The sequence below is a fragment of the Poecile atricapillus genome, chromosome 3 (assembly GCF_030490865.1).
Source record: "Poecile atricapillus isolate bPoeAtr1 chromosome 3, bPoeAtr1.hap1, whole genome shotgun sequence".
Classification (NCBI taxonomy): domain Eukaryota; kingdom Metazoa; phylum Chordata; class Aves; order Passeriformes; family Paridae; genus Poecile; species Poecile atricapillus.
Genome location: NC_081251.1, coordinates 93,661,735 through 93,682,471, shown reverse-complemented (window position 1 = coordinate 93,682,471; position 20,737 = coordinate 93,661,735). Strand labels below are relative to the sequence as shown.

The 20,737-nt window shown below is 38.0% G+C and overlaps 1 protein-coding gene across 1 annotated transcript in view; it reads right to left on the bottom strand.

Moving 5' to 3' along the window:
• Nucleotides 1-20,407, bottom strand: part of SYT14 (synaptotagmin 14) — an 80,105-nt gene extending 59,698 nt beyond the window's left edge. The window contains exons 1-2 of the mRNA XM_058835511.1: nt 20,327-20,407; nt 8,253-8,300 (exon numbers count right to left, since the gene is read on the bottom strand). Of these exons, the coding sequence (XP_058691494.1) occupies nt 8,253-8,300; nt 20,327-20,339 (61 nt within the window). The 5' untranslated portion in view covers nt 20,340-20,407. The remainder of the gene's footprint in view (nt 1-8,252; nt 8,301-20,326) is intronic.
• Nucleotides 20,408-20,737: the final 330 nt, after the last annotated feature.

Here is a 20,737-nt window from a genome sequence, read left to right as displayed (position 1 = left end):
ACACCACAAATATTGACTAGCTGATGTTGCTGCTAAAAATCAGTGATAGACAATGAACTCTAAACATTTTCTTGAACATGTCAAGAGAGAAAATTCCAAATATATATGCTATGATTCCTGTTTTATTCTTTCTTCTATCTCCCATATAATACACTGGACTACATAATTCCCTTCAAAAATTTACCTATTTCTTCTATGTTTTGCCAAAACAAACATCAGGAAGTCTTTTAGCTCAACTTAAAACACACAATTACATCTCATAGATTAACCCTTTTAATTTTTTAGCTACACTTAGGTAACATTAAAACTGAAGCTTTTCTGTACAAAGACGCTGCCCCCTCCAATTCAAATTTGCATTTTGCCTTTCCTTATGCAGCACACTTACCTTGGCCCACTACTGATGGCTACATCTCTCAGCATACGATGCTAAATACATTTTATTCTGCCAGTCTTATGATGTTCCTTCCTCTGGGTTTGTTGTTCCTGCATCTTGCACTTTGCTATACAGCAGGCTTACACACTCTCCAGTACAAATTACAAGCCCCGACAACATGAGCTACCTGTACTTCAGCACTTTAAGTATCGGCATCCAGGATACAACCCTGAGCAATGGCAATTCCAAATGAGCATGAAATTGAAATAACAACTCAATTTCAATGCAAAATTGAAAAGAGTGCTGCATTTCTTATTTAAGAAAATTATAAACAATTTTAGCAACATGAACCTCTCAGAAGTTTTTTAAGATTCAGAATGAAACAAGGATCAAAATGGTTCTATTTGGAATAACAGTGCCCTTTAAATAGACCTGAGGAACACACAAAGCTTACATTCATCTAAAGTTATACATGATGCCACTTTTGGGTTAATTCTAAATAAAATAATAAAAAAGGTCATATTAAGCAAAAAATAAGTGTGTTTCTCTTTATTCTGTTTATTCAGTTTGCTGAATAATGTGTTTCTTTACAGGAAAAGAAACATGATACACTACTGGAATTAGAGTATCATGAAAGTTACACTGGCCTAACTCCATTGTCACTCCTATTCCAGTGGAAATTTATCAGAAATAATAACAATTTTTTTAACATTCAGTTTATGTAACTTCATCCTGGCTGAGGGTTATTATGCACTGCTACAGAGACAAAGCAGAACTTCTTTTTCCCTTTGTTTCCTTAATATCTAATTACAAGAACTAATAAGAAAAATACATTTTAACATCTAGATTCCAGGAATTCTCACACACAGGAAGAAATTCTAGAATGTATTTTCATTAACAAATACAGCTTATTTGACTTTATTATGATCAATTAAATTACTTGACTAAATAATTACATCAAATAGAGTTCATTTACTTCATAAAATACGACTCTAGAGTCGCAAAATATCCTGAGATGGAAGGGACCCACAAGGATCAAAGTCCAGTTCTCAGCCCCGCACAGCACCATCCCAAATAAGTGCATTGTCCATGTGCTCCTTGAGCTCTGTCAGGCTGGTGCTGTGACCACTGCTCTGGGGAGCCTGTGCCAGTGTCCAGACACCCTCTGGGTGAAGAACCTTTTCTTGATATCCAACCAAAACCTCTCCTGACACAGCTTCAGGTCATTCCCTTGGGTCCTGTCCCTGGACACCACAGGGAAGAGATCAGTGCCTGCCCCTGCTCTTCCCCTCACAAAGAAGCTGTAGACTGCAATGATCTCCCCTCGGTCTCCTGCAGGTTGAACAGACCAAGTGACCTCAGCTACTTCTAACTCACAGTTTAGGATAAAACCAGCCTGGTTCACTACAATAACTAGTCGCATCCATAAGTGCACAAAAATACTTGTAGCAGCTCTAGTACTGCCTCTACAGATTGTCTTTTCTAGGATTCTTTTCCCTTTCTTTTAAAACACCATGCTGAAACTTTTGCTGATAAATTTAATTACAGGAAAAAGAGGACCCTTGGCTCCAAAATGCCACTGATCTAAGAAAGAATTTACGAATAAGTGAAACCATACTCTGAGATGGAGATTTAAACTTTTGACAGAAATCTCTTAATTCCTAAACCCGTATGTGCTGAAAAAGTTGTCATCTTGCCATCCCTGCTGATTTACCAGTCCTTCAATGCCTTTTCTCTCTTACATGGAATTAATCTCTGACTAAATAATATCTCACAACAGAAATCTCTGAAAAGAAACAGTGAAGGAAGTATCACATTTGCCACTTGGAACAGACACTGATCATGGAATCATCTTGATTACCTTCAAATCCCAGTAATCTGCTGGAATTACACAGCATATTACATGACTATTATCCACTCAGTGGGTAAGAGAACAGCAGTGATTATAATTTTTTTAATGGTATTCTCAAATAATCCTTCCAAAGCAAAAGTATTAAAGACCCACAGGGGTGTAGAGACTCGGAGTTTTAAAGTTCATACCCATCACAAAGTAGCTCTCCACTACGGGAAATGAAAAATAATCTATGTAATAAAAGTATTTTAAAACCTCATTTTTCTCTATCAGACACTAAAATTAACAAAGCGTGAGACAATCCGTATAATCCAACAGTAATTAACAAGGATACACAGCAAAGTACTGCATGGTAAAAATGATTATATGAACATGAGAACCTGAGTGAAGAAATGCCAGGGTTCAGATATAATAAAGCTTTTATACACAAACATTGCTACGGAAGAAAAGATAGTGCCATAGCTGGAATTAAGTGACCCCAGTAGCTGCTGCTTTCCAGAGGACTCCAAACACAGGAGAACACACAGAAATAATATTCTGCTTCCTGTATGGGCATCAGTAAGCTCAAAGAAACGTATTTACTTAGTATTGAATTTTTTCTAATCCAAAACATGTACTTACTGATTATTTTTCCAACAGAGTGCAAATTCAAAACATATATTCTGGTGGTGTTAACATTATTACTTTTTTTTTAACATGTAGCAATATGTCTAAATAACTCCCAAGTCTATGAAGATTAGTATTCTTGGGATAAAAATTTTTTTCAAGCCTTATAAAAAAGTATTAATTACTATTGTCTTCATATATTATAAAAGTAGCTTTAATCATTTATACTTTCTAAATGAAGAACTTTTATTCCTCTTTGTAAAAACAGAAAGTGAACTTTACTTTGTACTGTCCAAATTGAACCTCTAAATGAAGAATCATGTATTTACATTTTACATTAATGTCAGGTTATCTAATCTAAAGAAATTTGCTACCATCTGCGGCATCACCCTTCTCTTGATGAAGAACAAGTAGTTCTACCAACCTGATGACAGCAGGAAGAAAGGGGAAAATTATTTTATTTCTTTTTCAGAGGCAGTTACTTAGTGTAGACTATCACAAATAGTGTAAGATAACTTGAGTATCAGATGCAGTTGACTTCCAACATAATAATGTTTCTACTTTAAAATTAAACTAATGAATAAATGTTACTTTTTTCCATTTGGATTAAATGCAGTTGGCGGCTTAATATTCAGACATATACAAATGGATAAAGACAGTTGACCAGAACATTAAAGAGTAATAGTTCTACTTAAAACATACTTCTGACAAAGCAAAAATTCACACCTTCTTATCTTTTCAAAATTATGATTACAAGTGACATTTTTCATTGTCAGACGAAGACGTTGTCTTTTTTCAACTTCTCTTTTGCATATTAAAGAGAGCACTTCTGTTCCATTCTTAGTCACAAAGTCAGTTTGCTGAATAATTTCCTTTGTTTGCAAGAGTGCCACAACAATAGAAAAGAAAGAACATCTTGCAAAAGCAAAAAAGAGCTTAAAAATAATTTTAAACCTCTGTGCAACTCAGCCCTTGCCTGGATACTAAATCTACATTTCCATTAATTAAATACAAAACACACTGCTGAGTTAGAAGTATCACTTTGCACTATTTCAAAAGTAAACAAGTGAAAAATGTTGGGTGAAAGAAACCTGAAAATAATATGGCCATCTTCTTTAATGTCGCTTCCATGTCACACAGTGAATACATAGCATAATATACTAAAGAGGAGTTTCTTCAGTTATAGCTCAATATTGTAAACACTGAGCACAAATCTGTCTTGTTTGTACAAAGAGAACCTGAAACAGCCTTAATTAAAATATTACTAAATCTTACAACAGCTAATTCCAAGTTAGACTTGTAGCTGCACTATACAGCTAAAAAAGATATATTTTTCTCAAATCTAATCTCAAATTCCCTGAATTCTTTTATGTCCATAGCAAAGGAACACAAATATCCTGACTCTCTGAAAAACAGCTGGATACTAGGAAGATAACCAGCAAAAAGACAAACTGTTAACTGAGTAGTTTCAGAGAAACTCTGTCACCTTCTGCTATCAAAAACTAAGCAGGACTCTTCTTTTCACAGCCAAGTCTTCAATTTGTATTGTCAGACACTGAATAAATATGCGAACACAGACTTGCTTTAAATAATAGAAGTAAACAAGATGTTAATTTATAATAAAAGCAAGAATCTATTTTTCCTTGTTTTCTAATTTTCAGATTTAACGATGTGTAAATATAAAAGCGCAAAAATACTTCAACTACTTATGTTAAACATAGGAGACATATATTTCATTGATTCCCTAATAGCTGATCATACATCTTTAAAGTTCTTTTTACAAGCTGGGAAGTGACTTGTTCAGAATTTTGTAGCTATTAGATGTTACATAACAGCCACAAAATACTCCCATTTTCATGACACACACTCCCTATATTTATGCATTTAGAGAAAGCCTCTTTAAAAATACATAAGAATTAGTTTTTAAGGCTTTCCAGAAAAGCCTATTAGTCTCCATACTCCTGATCATCTCTTTGCAGATTCTTCTCAAAAATGTATGAATCTGCTAAAAGGAAACCAAGTAACAAAACCCTATAAAAGTCCTGCAATCCTTCTTGCACAGCCTAGAGGGGGACCCACCACAATCTCTCCTGGGCAGCTACAAAACTGTAACATCATTAATGTGACACAGGAGGAGGCCTGTGCCAGACAATTGCTACATCTTTAGGTAGCAAATCTGAGTCCTGTACGGACACCACATTGGGATCATATTTACACTAGAACTGAAAAAATCTCAGATATTCAATGATCATTATAACTGGTACTTGCAAACCTTTGAGTCTATCATTTTAACTAATCTGAGAAATACAAAACCTAAAAAACAGGCAAAGTGAGGTTTCAAGTTATTTTCATTTTTACAGCTGAATAATCTTAGAGCAGACATTTCCTTTTTAAGGCTTAGGTTTTGCTTTTAAAGCTATGCCTTCAACTACAACTAAGAAGTCTTCATTATGTTATTTGAGCTAAATGGTGTAGTCACATGTAGCTTTGCAGACCTTTCTGGTTCCCTTTCCATATTTCATCATCTGATACTCCAAGGTTCCTATTTTTCTACCAAAAATGAAAGGGCAGGCAAGAAAAAGACAATTTAGGAATGTGTTACTTTGCTGACTAGAAAGCAAAATTAACCACCAGCAGCAGGTATTCTTCAAGTCATATAATCCCCATATAAATTGTAATTACATTCCATCACTTGAAACCGGAAAGTTTTACCATGCATTATTCATAGAAGACACATGCTTGCTTGCATGCTTACTTTTCCCTTTTCCCTATTCAGTGCAGGAAAAATAAGATGGAACATCACTGTTTATCTTATTAGCTGCCTCTCAACAGCCATGTACTTGGAAGAACTGTAAGAAAGACGGACAGACAAACAAAGCACAAGTGTACACTGGAAAAATTCCAGTTACTTAATGCAGGCTATTTACTACTGTTTCTTTCAGAAGTTCTATAGGGGCATTCCAACTCCAGTCACAGGACAGTCACAGTTAGCCACCATCCCCTGGCAGAAAGCATGAGAGGCTTTCAGGCAAATAGCAAATGGAGAATCATTTTGTCAAACACCACCAGCTCTCAAAGCCTCGGACAGGATTCAATGAAAATAAGGGAGTGGGTTAATGCCAGGAGTGCTGGAATGTACTCTCCTGGTGCCACAGTCATACAGACACCAGAGAAAAAGGAGAAGGGCACACTGCAACCTTACCCAGCACCAGAGAAGACTGCAGAGAATTACCCATGTGTCAATGTGAACACTTAATCTGTCCATTAAGCTTCTACTGCGAGCTCACAGACGAAAAAACAGCTTGGCTTTCAGGGCACATCCAAGAGATGGGAAACTCCATCCTGTATAAGCTTGACATGAGCACTCAGTAACATTAAGGACAAAGCTGGAAGGTCTGATTTGACCAGCTCGAGACTGCTGGCAGCCAGGAATTCTCAGCTTGGAAATGCCTTCCTATTCTGAGGATGTCAGTAGAGATCTTGAGTCTGCACTCTCATCCTGGCAAGCAAGCAGAGCTGGACAACTGGCAAATAAAGTAATCTTTAGGAGCCTGGCCTTGGTCAGACAATAAAAGCATCTTGAATGTGCATCAGAAGATGTAAAGTCTTAGATAAAGTAACCAAAACTCCAGGTGACTGGAAGATTTGCAGTACAATGACAAGCACCTTCTGCTTTAAAGGTACACATTGAGTAGGGAGTGAAGACAGACAAGAATGCACCAAATCCATGCACCACAAGGAGAAATTTGTCAGTAACACAGGGACACACAAGGTTAGAATATACATGGAAAATCATGAACTAAAAAGGAACCCAACATAATGCAAGTATAAATGGCACTAAGAGGATATTTCTCCTTTAATCACACTTACCCCTAGGCTAATTTATAATCACCAGTGCTAAAACAAGTCCCATGCTATTGTTATTTAATTTATTGTACCAATGTCTAACAGAGCTTAGAATTGCTCAAATATAACACAGAATCTTGAAAAAAAACAACACATCTTTTCAACTTAACTTCCCAGCAATTAACATTAAAACTGTACAGCACTGTTTCTGAGAATGCAGAAAATTTTTTTTTTCTTAAAATCAGTGCAGCATCCTAAAATAAATAAGGATTAGCAAGATTAACAGGTCTGGAAAGTTTATCAGAAGGCTTTCTGAGATTCCAGTGAGTTTCAGAATTCAGAAAGATAAACAGAATTATTACAGAAGAAATACAGAGCACTGTGTGTACCAACTTATCAATCAATGGAAAAACAGAGACAGCAATAAAAGAAAAAATTCACCTCCCCTCCAAAATGAGAAGGAATTAAAAAAAGTAAGATCTAAATGATTCACAGGTTAGGAAAGTGTAGAAATGTTCTTAATTACATTACTGTAACACATACACACTCAAAAATTCTTTCAACAGATATTTGGAAAAGATGATTTGTAACCATAAAGCTATTTTCACCTTAACTGGTAGACTTCATTCTGAGGTTAGGTACTGTTAAATAAATATTTCAATAAATCCCAACAATTTTTCCAAAATGTCTCAGTGAATGCAATGGAAATTAAGAGGACAAGCAAAATTTCTTCCCACAGAGTATGATGTGATTTGACAATACTATTGAGCCAGTCTAACCCTAAGTTGTTGTCAAAAGAGTCTCGCAGCTTTACTTCTCTCCCACCACATTTTCTTACTCCTTCCTTTTGAAAGCACTGAGACTCTTCTGACCTAACAGAGACTCAATTCAAGGAACTAATCCTTGAAGAAACATTTGTTTTTGTTTTTGTTTAGCTTTCAGATGAGAAGACAAAAATCCAACAGCAATGCTGCAGGAAGGAGCACAGGGCTGCCAAAAGGGACAGAAAACAGAACTGTATCTAGCCTTTCCAGCAGCTGAGCTGTTCTGTCGAGCTCCAAGTTCAGTCACTGTAGCTCAGCTTTAAGGTTTAACAGCCCTCCCTGGAGCACAGCTCTGCTCTGTGCTCTGTCAGTTGCTGGTCTCACTATTGTTGCAGCTGTTTTCCAAGAAGTTTGAGTCATTAGGATCTCACCTGAAATCAGAGGCAGAGATTGCCAGTTCATCATTCTCACAACTTTCTATTACTACTAAAATTCGTATCATCCTGCAAATATCTGGATAAAGCAGATATCAAAGTTTTCATGGTTACCCATCAGAGCTAAACGACAGGTTACAAATTCCATGCAACTTGGTGAATTTTGGAGGAGCACATTTTTTCCTCTCGTGAAAAATCAGATTTTATTTTATAATTTCACTATTTTTTCCTGTTGGTACTGTCAGCATCAAAAGATCCTGCAACACAAAGATGCAACACTTAGATCCACAAAAAGTCAGACCATAACACTGGGCAGCAGATTTCTCACCAGGAATATTCACAAGCTAAGGTGTTCACTTTCACAAGTCATTGCTTACCTTTTCTAATGCAGATAAGTTCGTGTACACCACAAGTTCGTTCTCCACCTGTGTGGAAATACACCATTAGAAAACAGTAACAAATAAAACGTATTTCATTTCTTAATAGGCTTACAAACAGTGAAAAAGAAAGTTTCAAAACTCTGTCAATTAATAAAAACGCAGAAGATTGATTTAACAAATTTTCAAATTATACATTAAATCCTTTGGAGAAAACAAATATACTTTTGGCTTAATATTGATAATGGTGGTATGGTTTGAAGAGCTTTACAGTGTATTTACACAGATAAAATTAGGAAAGCAAGCAACTTCAACTGAACCCACACTAATGTTTCCCATGTATAAACATAATTTCCTGTTTGCATAAAGGACCCTATAGAATATTTAGATATATTTTAAATTTAAAAAACAGCTGTATAGAACTTGAGATATTTATCTGAGAATAATAAAATTGTTGCTAGAAATACTATGTTTTCTTTACATTTTAATAAAAACCATTTTAATTGGAATTACAGCTCATAAACAAAACACCCAACACATAATATCTAAACTAAAAATATTTTGGAGTGATATGCTCCATGATCAAACCTTGAAATTCCAAACTACATCAAGCTATGGCTTCTCTTAAGTACACCCTAACCCAGCCAGCCTTTTTCCAATGACAACAAAAGAGTGCATGGATATGAATACAGAACTGAGGGGAGATGCCTGGGTTTTCATACCAAGTTCTCTGCAATCTCATGAAAATACAAAACAGAGTTCCAAAACCTCACAAAACACCTACTTCATGTGCATTAATCACTCCTTGACTCCAGACACTTCAAAAAATGCACTAAAACAAGCTTCGGGTAACAAAATTCTCCCCATCTCAAAGATATGGAAACACATTATATAGCACTTATTGCTGTCCTGCATTCCAAAATAAAATAATTATGACATTACAATACAGTATGTAATGATATCAACCAATATTTCAATGTCTTGATTGGTAACACCAGCAGATGATATTGTAAAGGTTTAAGAAGATACACATATTTCTACTTAAATTTATACTTTAAAGAGGTAACTGTAGGAAATCCATATATTGGAGTGGGAAAGAATTAAAGGGATTAAATAAATGGAATAAAACATAACTCTTCTAAAATAAAATTAAATGTCTGTAAAAGTAAAAAAAAAAAAAACCAATTCATTTTGTGTTAGCATACTCAGAAATACGAAATACAAGCTTCAAATATACTTTTGAATGGGAAATCAAGTATCAGTGAGGCTGAGAATCCCAGAAGTTTCATAGAGTCATCACCCTTATAAAAGCCAGTTGTGATAGCTATATAATTCCCTCTTTTCAGTGCATTCTAGAAACTGAGCAACATAATTTTTATTCAGAAAGGATTTTGGAAGGAAAACATAAGAAAAACTAAATTAAAAATATAATCCGCTTTTATAATAACAAGGCATTAGAGAACAAACAAACAAAACCTAAAACCAGACAGAGGGAGAAGATTACAATCTTCTTTAAAGTTATTGCAATCATCTTCAGGGTACAAAAGATAAACCAGAAGAGTGACTGAAAGTCTTCTCCCTAGTATTTTTCCTGTGTTAGTTTTAAATTCAGCAGTGAAGACAAAAAAAAAAAAAAAAAAAAAACCAACAAAAAAAAAAACAGCAAAAAATTAAAGGATTTTTCATTACACAGATGCCAGACAGTTAAAAATAAATATTCACCTAGAACTAAGGGAAGAAAGCAGCAACAGATTTTAATTATATTGACTGTTCTTAGTGAAATCAACCAGTTTCAAATCGTATCACAAAATACCTGATTACTAGATCTAGATTTGGATTCTGCATCCTTACCTATTGTTCTATAAGGCAAGAGGTCTTCACTCAAACATTTAACTTCTAATATAAGATGGCATTCCACCAAATAAAGCCTTTACATTAATCAACATGTTACTTTTTACTGACTACACGGCTACAAAATAAATTTATACCATTTAATAGGCATAGAGTTAGGATTTTATTCCTTTTCATTTTCCTAGAAAATGACAGAATGTTATTTCTTTTTTTAATAGGTGATTCATTTATTACTTTTTTTTTTCAAACTGCTCTTGGATGGAAATCAAATGTTAAATAAAAAAAAAAAAATGAAGTGATATAAAAGTTAAAGAAAGTATAATTTATATTTTAAATTAACCAATGTATTAAAGATGTGAAATTTTATCCTCAATTGACCTGCACAGATTCTTCTTTTCCCCTGTGGTCCTCAAAACGGTGGATATACTACATTATTCACACCTTGCTTTTGTTCATGGATTAACAAATAAACCCAAGTTTTTCGATCTTTACAGCTCCCAAGAATTCTCTCAGCTTTTAATAAACTAGTTACTGAAAGAAACCAAACTGAAAATATGGAAACATTTTGCATAACAGGAAGAGGCCAACCATTAATTTAGCATTTCAGTCTGAAAATAGTGGGTTTGTGTCAGTTAGCCCACAGATCCCAAAGGTTCAGTGGCATGACACACTTAAATTTTATTATTTAAATACTATTTTTAGGTAATTTATGATAGTATAGTATTAGTTCACCATAATGTTATGGGTAATTAAAATTTAAGTTTGATTTAGACACAAATTATTATTAGTTCCATTCCATCTTGACTATGAACGTGATCTCCTATTTAAGATTTTAAGGTTTTATGTGAGTTTCAAGGTTTTAAGTGAGCTTGCATATTTTAAGATTTGAGTGAGACTGCATTATAAAACTACATAATACTCTGTCCAAAATGTAATCTGAGAACAGAAACAAAACCACTTGGGTACACAGAGCTTTTCATAATGTCAGACAATGGAAGTAAAATGAAAAATAATGAAAGATCAAATAATTTTAGAACTGCTCATTCAACAAAACATTTTAATTTTCTTGAGCAAGAAGAACCACCTAGTGGTTCTAAGAATCTAAATCATTCAAACATTGAACACAAAAAGAATGACCAGATGTTTTCCAGAGGCAGCTGAAACACCTGATGAAGTTTAACTTTCTCCATTTAAGACTAAGGTTTTGTATACCAAGTCTCTATTTGCCAAGATGACTATGGCAGCAACAAGATTACAAGATGTACATCGAACAAGATGAATACTGAATTTTGTATTAACTGAAAATTTTATGTCTTTCTAAAGTAGTACAACTCAAACTTCAAAGTTCTACTATGTTTGGAGTTTAGCTGGAACTTCACCACTAGATGCTGATAATAATTAAGGAAATTTAGCACAGGCATTACCATTGAGTGATTTAGGTTGGGAATGAATGACATCTGGTGTTCTCAGACTTCAGAGTAGGACCAGGACCAGCGTTACAGAAAGTTCCTCTGAGCCTCAACCAACCATGTTCTGAAATGACTCCCATTCCATGATCTCTCCAGACACCAGTGGTTCTCAGGGGGAAGTTGTCACTCCCATCACTGCGAGCACTTCCCCCTTACAGTCAGCCAGGACTCCCCTTGGTGCAACTCACCCACTGCCCCACATGCTTTCACTGGACAGCTTAAAAACCCATCTCCATCTCTCAGACCCCCTTGCACAATCAAAGGCTGTAAGGGTGCCTGTCAGATTCCCCCAGACTACACAAATGTATTTCCTAGGCCTCTCCTCATGTGCCAGGTACTCTAAATTCCCTCCCAGCTTAGTGGCACTCTGCTGAGGTCTCTCTCTAGTTTGTCAGCCTCTCATGCTGGATTAACACAGCTGGATACAGGCCACAGACACGTGGCTGGTCCATGTTCAGCTTGCTGTTTGCCAGGATCCTCAGGGTCTTTTGTTCAGAGGTGCTCCCAGCCAGCCTGCCTGCAGCTGGAAGTGCAGGGCTTGGACCTCACCTGTTCTTGTGGAAGTTTCTGAGGATCCTTCAGCCCACCCTGAGCTTGCTGAGCACTTGCCAGGTAGCAGCTCTGCCCTCCAGCTTATTAACTACTACTTTCCTGGCATATCCATAAACTCAGCCAGGGTACATTCCATCCCACCAACAGTGCACATTCCCAGTTCCAGCATCAAAATTGTGATGTGACTTAGGCTGCCGCGTATAAAATTCATTATTCTTCACTTCAGCAAAATACCCATGTTCATAGCTGCAGCAGAACATTACACTGTATCACAAAAGCCTTCTTTCAGCAGGTGTAATTTTTCAAATGCTCTTTTTACATGATAAATTACTTTCCTGCTGAGAATTGTTTTTTAATTAGCATTTTCATAAGTTTGGATCACATTCAAAAAACGTTTACTTAACATTTTATTCAACATTCAACATTTATTCAACAATAGACAACTATTTTTTCCCTCGGCAAACCCACGACATTCCAGCACAGAACGACACACTGAGCAGTTTGAGTAGCAGGAAGAGGGTGCTACAGTGCAGAAACATAAAACAGGATACAAGTGATAAAGCCTAACACAGTGTTAATGTTACCATGTCTAAGCATGTGGAAACACTAATGCTTCTGCTAGGAATGCAAGAGACCCAGGAAAATTTTTATAATCTTTTATAATATTTTATAATCTTTTATAAGAGTTTCATATAACATGCTACAAATTAATTTAAAAAACATGTTTAAAATTTATTGTTATGAATTTGTTTTAAAAAATTATAATGAAAGACTTCTGGGTTCTATATAGCAACAAATCTACTTGAAAAACTGCCTCACAACATGAACTGAACTTAAGGAAGAATCTGGGCTTGGATGAACGGACAGCCAGCTGTAATGGAAAATAAACAAAGCTGAAGACTTTTACACAACAGCAACCCCACAGCTGCCATCAGTGCTTTTCCTGAAAAGGTTACATACAATCATTAGCCCATCTTCATTCATGGTGTAAAATCACCTCTGTATTCCTTTAGCATCCTTTTTCACAAGTTTAGTCTACAAATAATACTGCATACATAAAAATTGAAATGTTTAAAATTGAATGCTGAGAACTAGTCAAAAAGCAAACAATAATTTATTAGGAAAGAGACAGCAAGGGGAAAAAAAAAAAAGCTATTTTATGTACTTGTTTATATGTTTACAGCTTTTACATTTTGTGCAGTTTTGGTCTCCTCTTGGTCCCACAACCTCAAAGGATAAAATAGAACCACAGAAGATGCAGAGAAAGACCAAAAAATAGGTCAATAAAAATGGCCAAAACATAAATGGTTTCCATATGAGGAGTGACTTAATAGACTAAGACTCTTGGACATGAAAAAAACTCCACAACAGATGGTGGACATAAACAGGTGAATATAGAACAATTATTCACTGTCTAACCCACTAATAAGAGAAATAACTATCTGACTAAATTAGCAGCAGACATTTTCAAGACCAGAAGAGTAAAAGTCAGAAACTATGTTTCAATTTCATTATACAAACTCCTACTGTAAAGACTGTCTTCTTTGCTTGCATTTAAAAAGATCCCTATCTAGTAATTTCTTAGCCTAAGGATAGGTCATTTACCTGTCCTAAGAATATTTTGGGTTTTGTTATCCAGCTATAAAAGTAATGACAAACATCAAAACGTTTTTTAAGATTTTTTTCCCATGGGAAATGAAAAATGGAAATATAATTTTTAATTATATTTGTAATCAACAGAACCAATGACACTGATCAACGGATTAGCAATAAGTAAGAATTGATCAAGAACAGTATAGCCATTTCTGTTTCTCAAACAAATTTTGTATCCAATCCTACCCACACTGAAATAAATGGAAGCATCTATATGTACTGAAAGTAGCTATAAAGAGAAGGGTTTGCTAAGCTAAGTCCTAAAGTAGGGAGGTTATTTGGGACCTTTTCCCCTTCTCATATAAATAGTATTATCTTTGCTTCCTTTCTATACAGAATGACCCCAAACTTTTCTTTTTCTACTCTTCTGACAACTGAAACATAATTAGCACTAACAAAAATATTAGTAAGTTCTTCGTCACCTTGCTCTCAGTCAAGTACTGCTTCAGACAAGTCTTACTGGTACAACAAATGAAGAAATACAGTAAATATAACTAGCAATAAAAACATCCAGTATGAATGATTCAAATCTGACCTAAAACTTATAATTTTTTTTACTAAAAATAAAAAGAAAACCAGAAAACAACTTCACTGAAAATGACAAAAAAGATTAAACATACATTGCCAAGCAATGTACAGTGCTATCAAATGTTCAGGAAGTAAAGAAGAAGATGCCAACAACAAAAGCTGACAACAAAGAAAAGGATGAAAAATTAGCATGACTTTTAGCAAATTCCTACAGTGTTTAATTAACACCACTAATCACTACTCTAGAGTAAAGTTTCACAAGAGAAAGTATACTGAGAAACTTTTCTTTTAAAATGACTCTATGACCTACGGAGAAAAATATACTCATAGAAACACTTTCAAGTATTTCAGATAATGCAGTAAGTTTGTGATACAAAGGAAAATTACTATGAAGAATTTGTATTGCAAAAGATTCCACTTGGTAGGAAAACTGCTTATTTTAGCCTACAGAACAAAAGTACCTGTAAGATGTGTCAGTCATACTGAATTTACCCCTTTTCACATCAAAGATTATTCTCCTCTGCAGAATGGGACCTATTAGTTCACAAACTCAACACTCATTTGCTGTCTTAGAATTAACTTGCAAAGTCCTCCCGAAATTTCCCCTTCTTATTCTACAAACAGATTTACACAGAAGTCAGGAAACATCTCCCATCTCCAAGAGTGAAACACACAAAAATTATGAGGTTCAGTGATTAACTGCTGATTTGAAATCACCTTTTACATGCAACATGGACCCTTGGCCTTATGCAGTTCAAACCCTGATAAAATTCAGGAAAAGGTTTGAGAGTATCAGCTCCGAATCTCTTGCATCATTCACTACAAAAGCTGGGAGAGATATAACTGAATTAGGCTGAAGAGAAAATAAGACCTAATGGTTGAAACAGTTGAAAGTTCTCTGGAAAACAGCAAACCTCTTTCCTTTCTAAGAGGTTCTCTGTATTTGGATGGCAACATAGGCAAATATTTTTAATCAGGTAGTAACTGCATGTTTACTTTCCTGCATGTCCATCCTGACAGCCAAGAATTCCAATTTGTAGAAGTGCTAGGCATTAAAAATTAAGAGAATTCAATAAAAAATTCACTCTGAACACATCAGCTGTTCTTATATTAAGTATGATAGCTTCATCTCAGCCCACGGGGAACTTGTCAAAAAGAAGTCTGTAAAACATTAGAGATTAGGTGGGTTTTTTTAAAAAAAGGTTGCCCCCTTTGTTATCTAAATGATAAGAGACCTACCAGCTTTCTTTAATAATGAAGACCATCATTTCAGCAATGATGGTGGAAGATAATCAAACCAGGAAACTGGTGATTTTGCCTAGGTTTCACTGTCATCAGCAAATAATGCAGGAAATCATCCTTACAATGACAATACCAGGCCATACTCACTGAATAGTTTCCACCACAGACACTGAATAAGCACAAGACAGCATTAAACCTATTCTGTGTGGCTGATCCAATATGATACCTTGACATGTGATCCACCACACAGTTGACAAATGTGTTTAAAAGTGGGTCTAAGTATAAAATATATCTTCTTATATTTAGGCTTCATTAAATACTGATGATGCTGCTCAACCCCTGTCCTGGCCACACCAACTTGGATTCAGAAGCACTATTGTCATTTCAGCTCAGCACAAACTTGAGGATCTCCATGTCACCTTACACCCTTCTAGTGCACCCTGCAGTGACACCTGCATAGCCCAGGTAACTGGGAAGTCAAGATAAAACTGTTCCCCAGGCCAGATTCAACCTACAAGCTACACATGATACTCCTACTTAAGCTCTGTAAGCAGCTCATTGCTCTGTTGTTTCCTTTTCTAGATTCTGGAAATTTGCAACTAGGCATAGTTTTCATGTGACCTATATGAAGCAGAGTTCTAAATACTCTCTCTTTTTGTATCCATAAACAAAAAAGTAGGTTCATTCTGTAATTTTTGTCATTGTGTTGTATTTCACTGCTGATTTTTATGAAACATTAAATTAGGTTCTTAAAACTTTCTGACAATTTTGTCTTAAATTAGCCAGAGAATTTGTAAACAATACAAGCATGAAGCAGGAAGTGAGCTGTTTAATTATATAACCCTCATTTCCTTGGGAAACAAACACAAGCCCCACAAAACACAAGGACACCTCATCAGCTAATGAACCCCTGCACAGCACACACAGGTGCAACTGCCTGCTCCAAACCAAGCAGCTGGAAGATGGGGAAAAAGTAGGAGACAATCTTCTCAGAAACCTCAGAGAGATTCAGGACACTTCACAGACACTCAGGAATAAAATGATCAAAAAGTTATGTACTTGGTAAAGACCTTGACCTCTACATCGGGAAGGAGAAGTGTTAAACTGGTAAGAGCACAGGGGGAAAATAGGGGAAGTTCATTAGTCTCATTATTCTATCAATAACTTATTAGATGACAACACCAAGACCACACCGTAATTCTTTCTCCTCTATTTCTCTCAGATTCCTTTTACAGCTTATTACTCTCTTTAATAGTACTTCTCATTTCTTAGCACTAAACACTTCACAATAGAAACCATATGAAAAAGTTTACAATCAAAAATATTTAGCTCAGTCTGAGATGGTTCATCTCCAGATATATTCCCCTCCTTGAGAAATATTAACTTGTATAGCCTGCACTAGATCAAAGCATGTTCAAGTGCGGCCCAAAACTCTTTTAAAAGTAGATTCCTGAGGATATCCAAGACACACAATTCTGCCTTAGCTTATAAAACATTCCACCTGTGACCTCTAACATTTCCTTGCCCCTTCATGCAATGCGATGTGGTTTCCATTGCTGGCTCCTCACCCAGACCTCAATTTTACAGACTTCTCTTAAGGCAGGCAGCAAAGCTTTACTATTGCTCAAAAGAGGAGAAGCAGCATAGAGCAGTCAAGTTAATGCTGCCATGAGGAACATTACCAAAGCAGTGCTGAAGGATTCTCAGAAGTAACTCCTCAACTTCCTTCCCCACTCCCAGTGAACGGCAGTTCAAGACCCCAGGCTTGGGCAGCAGTAGATGGGAAAATTTTAATCTCAGACTTTCCATCAGTCTGGTGTTACTACTGCTTTCAGTTTGGCCTTTCTACCATATTTAACAGCTCCCAGTTCTGATACTCTCCATATTAATCCTGCCCTATGAAAAAGTGGACATATTAAGCAATAAATAACTGCATCATAAAACAGAGCTCCTAGTAAAAATTGTAATTTGGAAGATAACTATACGGAAAATAAGAACTGCAAATACAGTTCTTTAAACTCATTTGTGCCAGATTTTTCCAACAGACTGGCTCTTTTTTGTTTCCTCGCAAATCTGAGATTGCCTGACCTATGCAAAATCTAACTGGATGTCTTTATAAAGACATACAAATGGAACATGTTTTAACATGACATGAACTTTCTAAAGGAAAAGACATAATGGTGCCTGCAATCGCTAGATTAGGTCTTTGAACTTGGTCATATGAAGAATACTTGTGTTTTATTATGTCTGTCACTTGGCGTAATAAAGCACTGACAATGATCAAAAGGGTCACTGGCCATGGCCAGTGGCAGCCTGGTCCTCTGTAACACTTCACACAAAATGCCTCACTTTTACAAAAACTTTGAGGTTTAGTGTTAGAACCACTGGAAACTGGTATTCTGAAAAAGTGACACTGGAAATGGTACTTAAAAAGATTCCTAAGAACCGGCAAAAGCAGCTAAGAAATTCTATATTAATTTGAGCTCTCTTAATTTTGTGCACTCTTCACATCTGTGTCCTGCTTTCAAGGATTTTTGAACTATTCTATATTTACTCTTCAAAGAGAAGTTTTCAATCTTTCTTATTTTCTCTGCTGCCTCTACCACAAAAAAAAAAAAAAATAAATAAAATAAAATTAAATGTGGCTAAATGCAGTGTCCCCTAAAACTGGGCACAGTATTTCCTCTGTTTACTTAAATACATTTAAAAAAATTATTTTGACAGTTTAGACTAGAAATTCCATTGTTTGATCCTGCCTTCAAGAGCTTCGAGCTTCAGGCGCTAATATTCAACCCAATCAAACTCATATTTTTAAACACTGCTGGCCAGAACACAGCACTGCTAAAAAGTACAGTCAAGGCAAGGTACTGTTGCACAAACAGGAGGGAGAGATCATCAAGGTAAGGAATAAAAATCATAACATGTACCAACAACTCTACAGCAATCAGCCAGTCAGTTGAAAACAATGAGGAGGAGGCATGCCTGCTACAGGCTACAGCAGAAAAATGCATTGTATTTGCTGTCTTCAGGAAGAGACCTAATCAAAACCTAGCACACCCCTTTCATGACTGGATTGTGTTTTAATCCCACCTCACATTTAAATGTAAACTGTGCACCCAATTTTCTCAAGAGCTAAAGTCCCATTTTGGATATTTTAAATAAGCATCTACAAGACAGTTGAGCTATTTCTGAAGTCTGGCCATAAGAAGTGTTGCATTCTTTTCAAAGGCTAGATCGCTTCATTCATCCATGACTATTTGCTTTAACTTTAAAGAAATAATACCCTCAATCCTCTGAAAATATTACACATGAATTTCACATATTGTGAATATTTTCAGATCTAACAGATCCTCACAGATTTCTGGGATAATGCTGCCTAAAATGAAAACAGAGACAGATTTTGAAGGATAATTTTTTTTTCCGAGCTCAAGTTATGTAAAATGTCCAGACCAAGCAGAATTTTTTTGCTATCTTCTTGATAATATTAAGAGGACTTTTCAGCAGAAAAGAACCCAGCCAACACAAAGCTGGCCAGCTCAGACTCCTGGTGTGCACAGCTTCCAAGACAGGGTGAACATGCAGCTTTGCTTGATCAGTGCAACTTCTCCTTACAGAGGCCTGAGTTACTAATCCAGGGAAGCTGACAGCAGAGAAGCATCCCACATGCGAAACAAACCAGAACAGTTTCCCCCATATATACACTGTATTCCTAATTCCTTTAAGTTATAACAGATGCTTTCAGAAAGAAACCCCTCGGCTGAGAAAGCTGTATGGCTTAGGTCCTTGTCTGAGTAGAAATAAAGTTCGGTTTGTTTGGGGTTTTTTTCTTAAAGGATTTTTAACGAGGTGTAAAATTACTCTGAGAGTCGAGAGGAGAGGTTTCAAAGCAAAGCTCAGAAGCCCTGCCTTTGAAGATGAGCATCTCCAAACAAACCCAACAAGTGTCTAGTACATCTCGCTCCTTTGTTGTTGTTGTTGTTTCTAAGTGATGACTAGAAAGATCTGCGGACAGCAGCTCCTGTGCAGCCTGTTAGCGCCCAGCAACCGGCGGAGAGCAGGGAGCATCCCTCGCCTGAGGACTCAGTTTTCAGAGACTCCGGGGCCAGGAGAGTGACAACGAGTTTTAGAGCAGTTGGCAAAGTCCCTGCGGGGAGGGTGGACAGGGCTGCGCGCCTCCGGCACCGACCTTCCCGGCCCGGGTGCGGGGGGCCCCGGCGGTCCCGGGACCCGGCGGCGGGCAGGGGAGGCAGAGCCCAGCCCGGGGGGCTGCGCCGCCCGCCCCCGCCACCCCGCCGGAGCAAGGGCGGCTCACGGCACGGGGGGATGGATGGCTCCGTCCTCCTCCGGTCCCCTCCGCGACGCCCACGGGCGCACGCCCGGCATCCCCGGGGCAGGCGGCGGCGGAGGAGGAGGAGGAGGAGAAGGAAGGATGCCGGCCACCGTGCCAGGGATTTATCTACTCCGCCCGGCTCCTGGGCACGGAGACGGGAGGAGGGTGCACCACACTCACCTCTCCCCCATCATCAAAGAGCCCTTGACCCGTAGCCCCCGCAGCCGGGCCGAGGGGGACGAGGAACAGAGGAGGCGCCCCCCCGCCGCCCTCCTCGGCTGAGGTCCCGCTCGGCTTCGGTGCGCCCCCACCTCCCGCCGCGGTGGGAGCCCTCCCTCCCCCCGGAGCCGCCCCTCTCCCCAGGCCCGGGGGAGGAGAGGGAGAGGAGGGGGCTGGGGGAGGGGAGCGGTTCGGGGCGAGAGAGAGGAGCCCGTTATTGGCCTACTTACCATCAATCGCCATGATCCCCGGCGGGGTGGGCCGTACCAAGCGGAGGGAGCGCACGCAGGAGAGGCGCTGCCGGGCGCCGCGGCTGCCAGGCGGGAGCGGCGGGAGGGGCGGGGCGGGAGGTGAGCGGGGCGGGGCCGGCGCGCGTCACTCCCCCCGCCGCCGCCCGGGCCCGCCCGCCGCCGCCAGCCCTCAGCCCTCACGGCCCCGGGGGGCCGAGGCTGCCCGTCAGGGAAGCTCCTGCGCTTTCCATGGTGCTGTTGCCTGGGTTTCCTTCCCAAAGCGAGGGGCTAAAATAGAGCCCAAAGCTCTGAGGGCGCTAAGTGTCAGCAAAGCCGTGCTTCACAGAATCACAGAACACCCTGAGTTGGAAGCGACCCAAGAAGATCATCGAGTCCAAGTCCTGGCTCTGC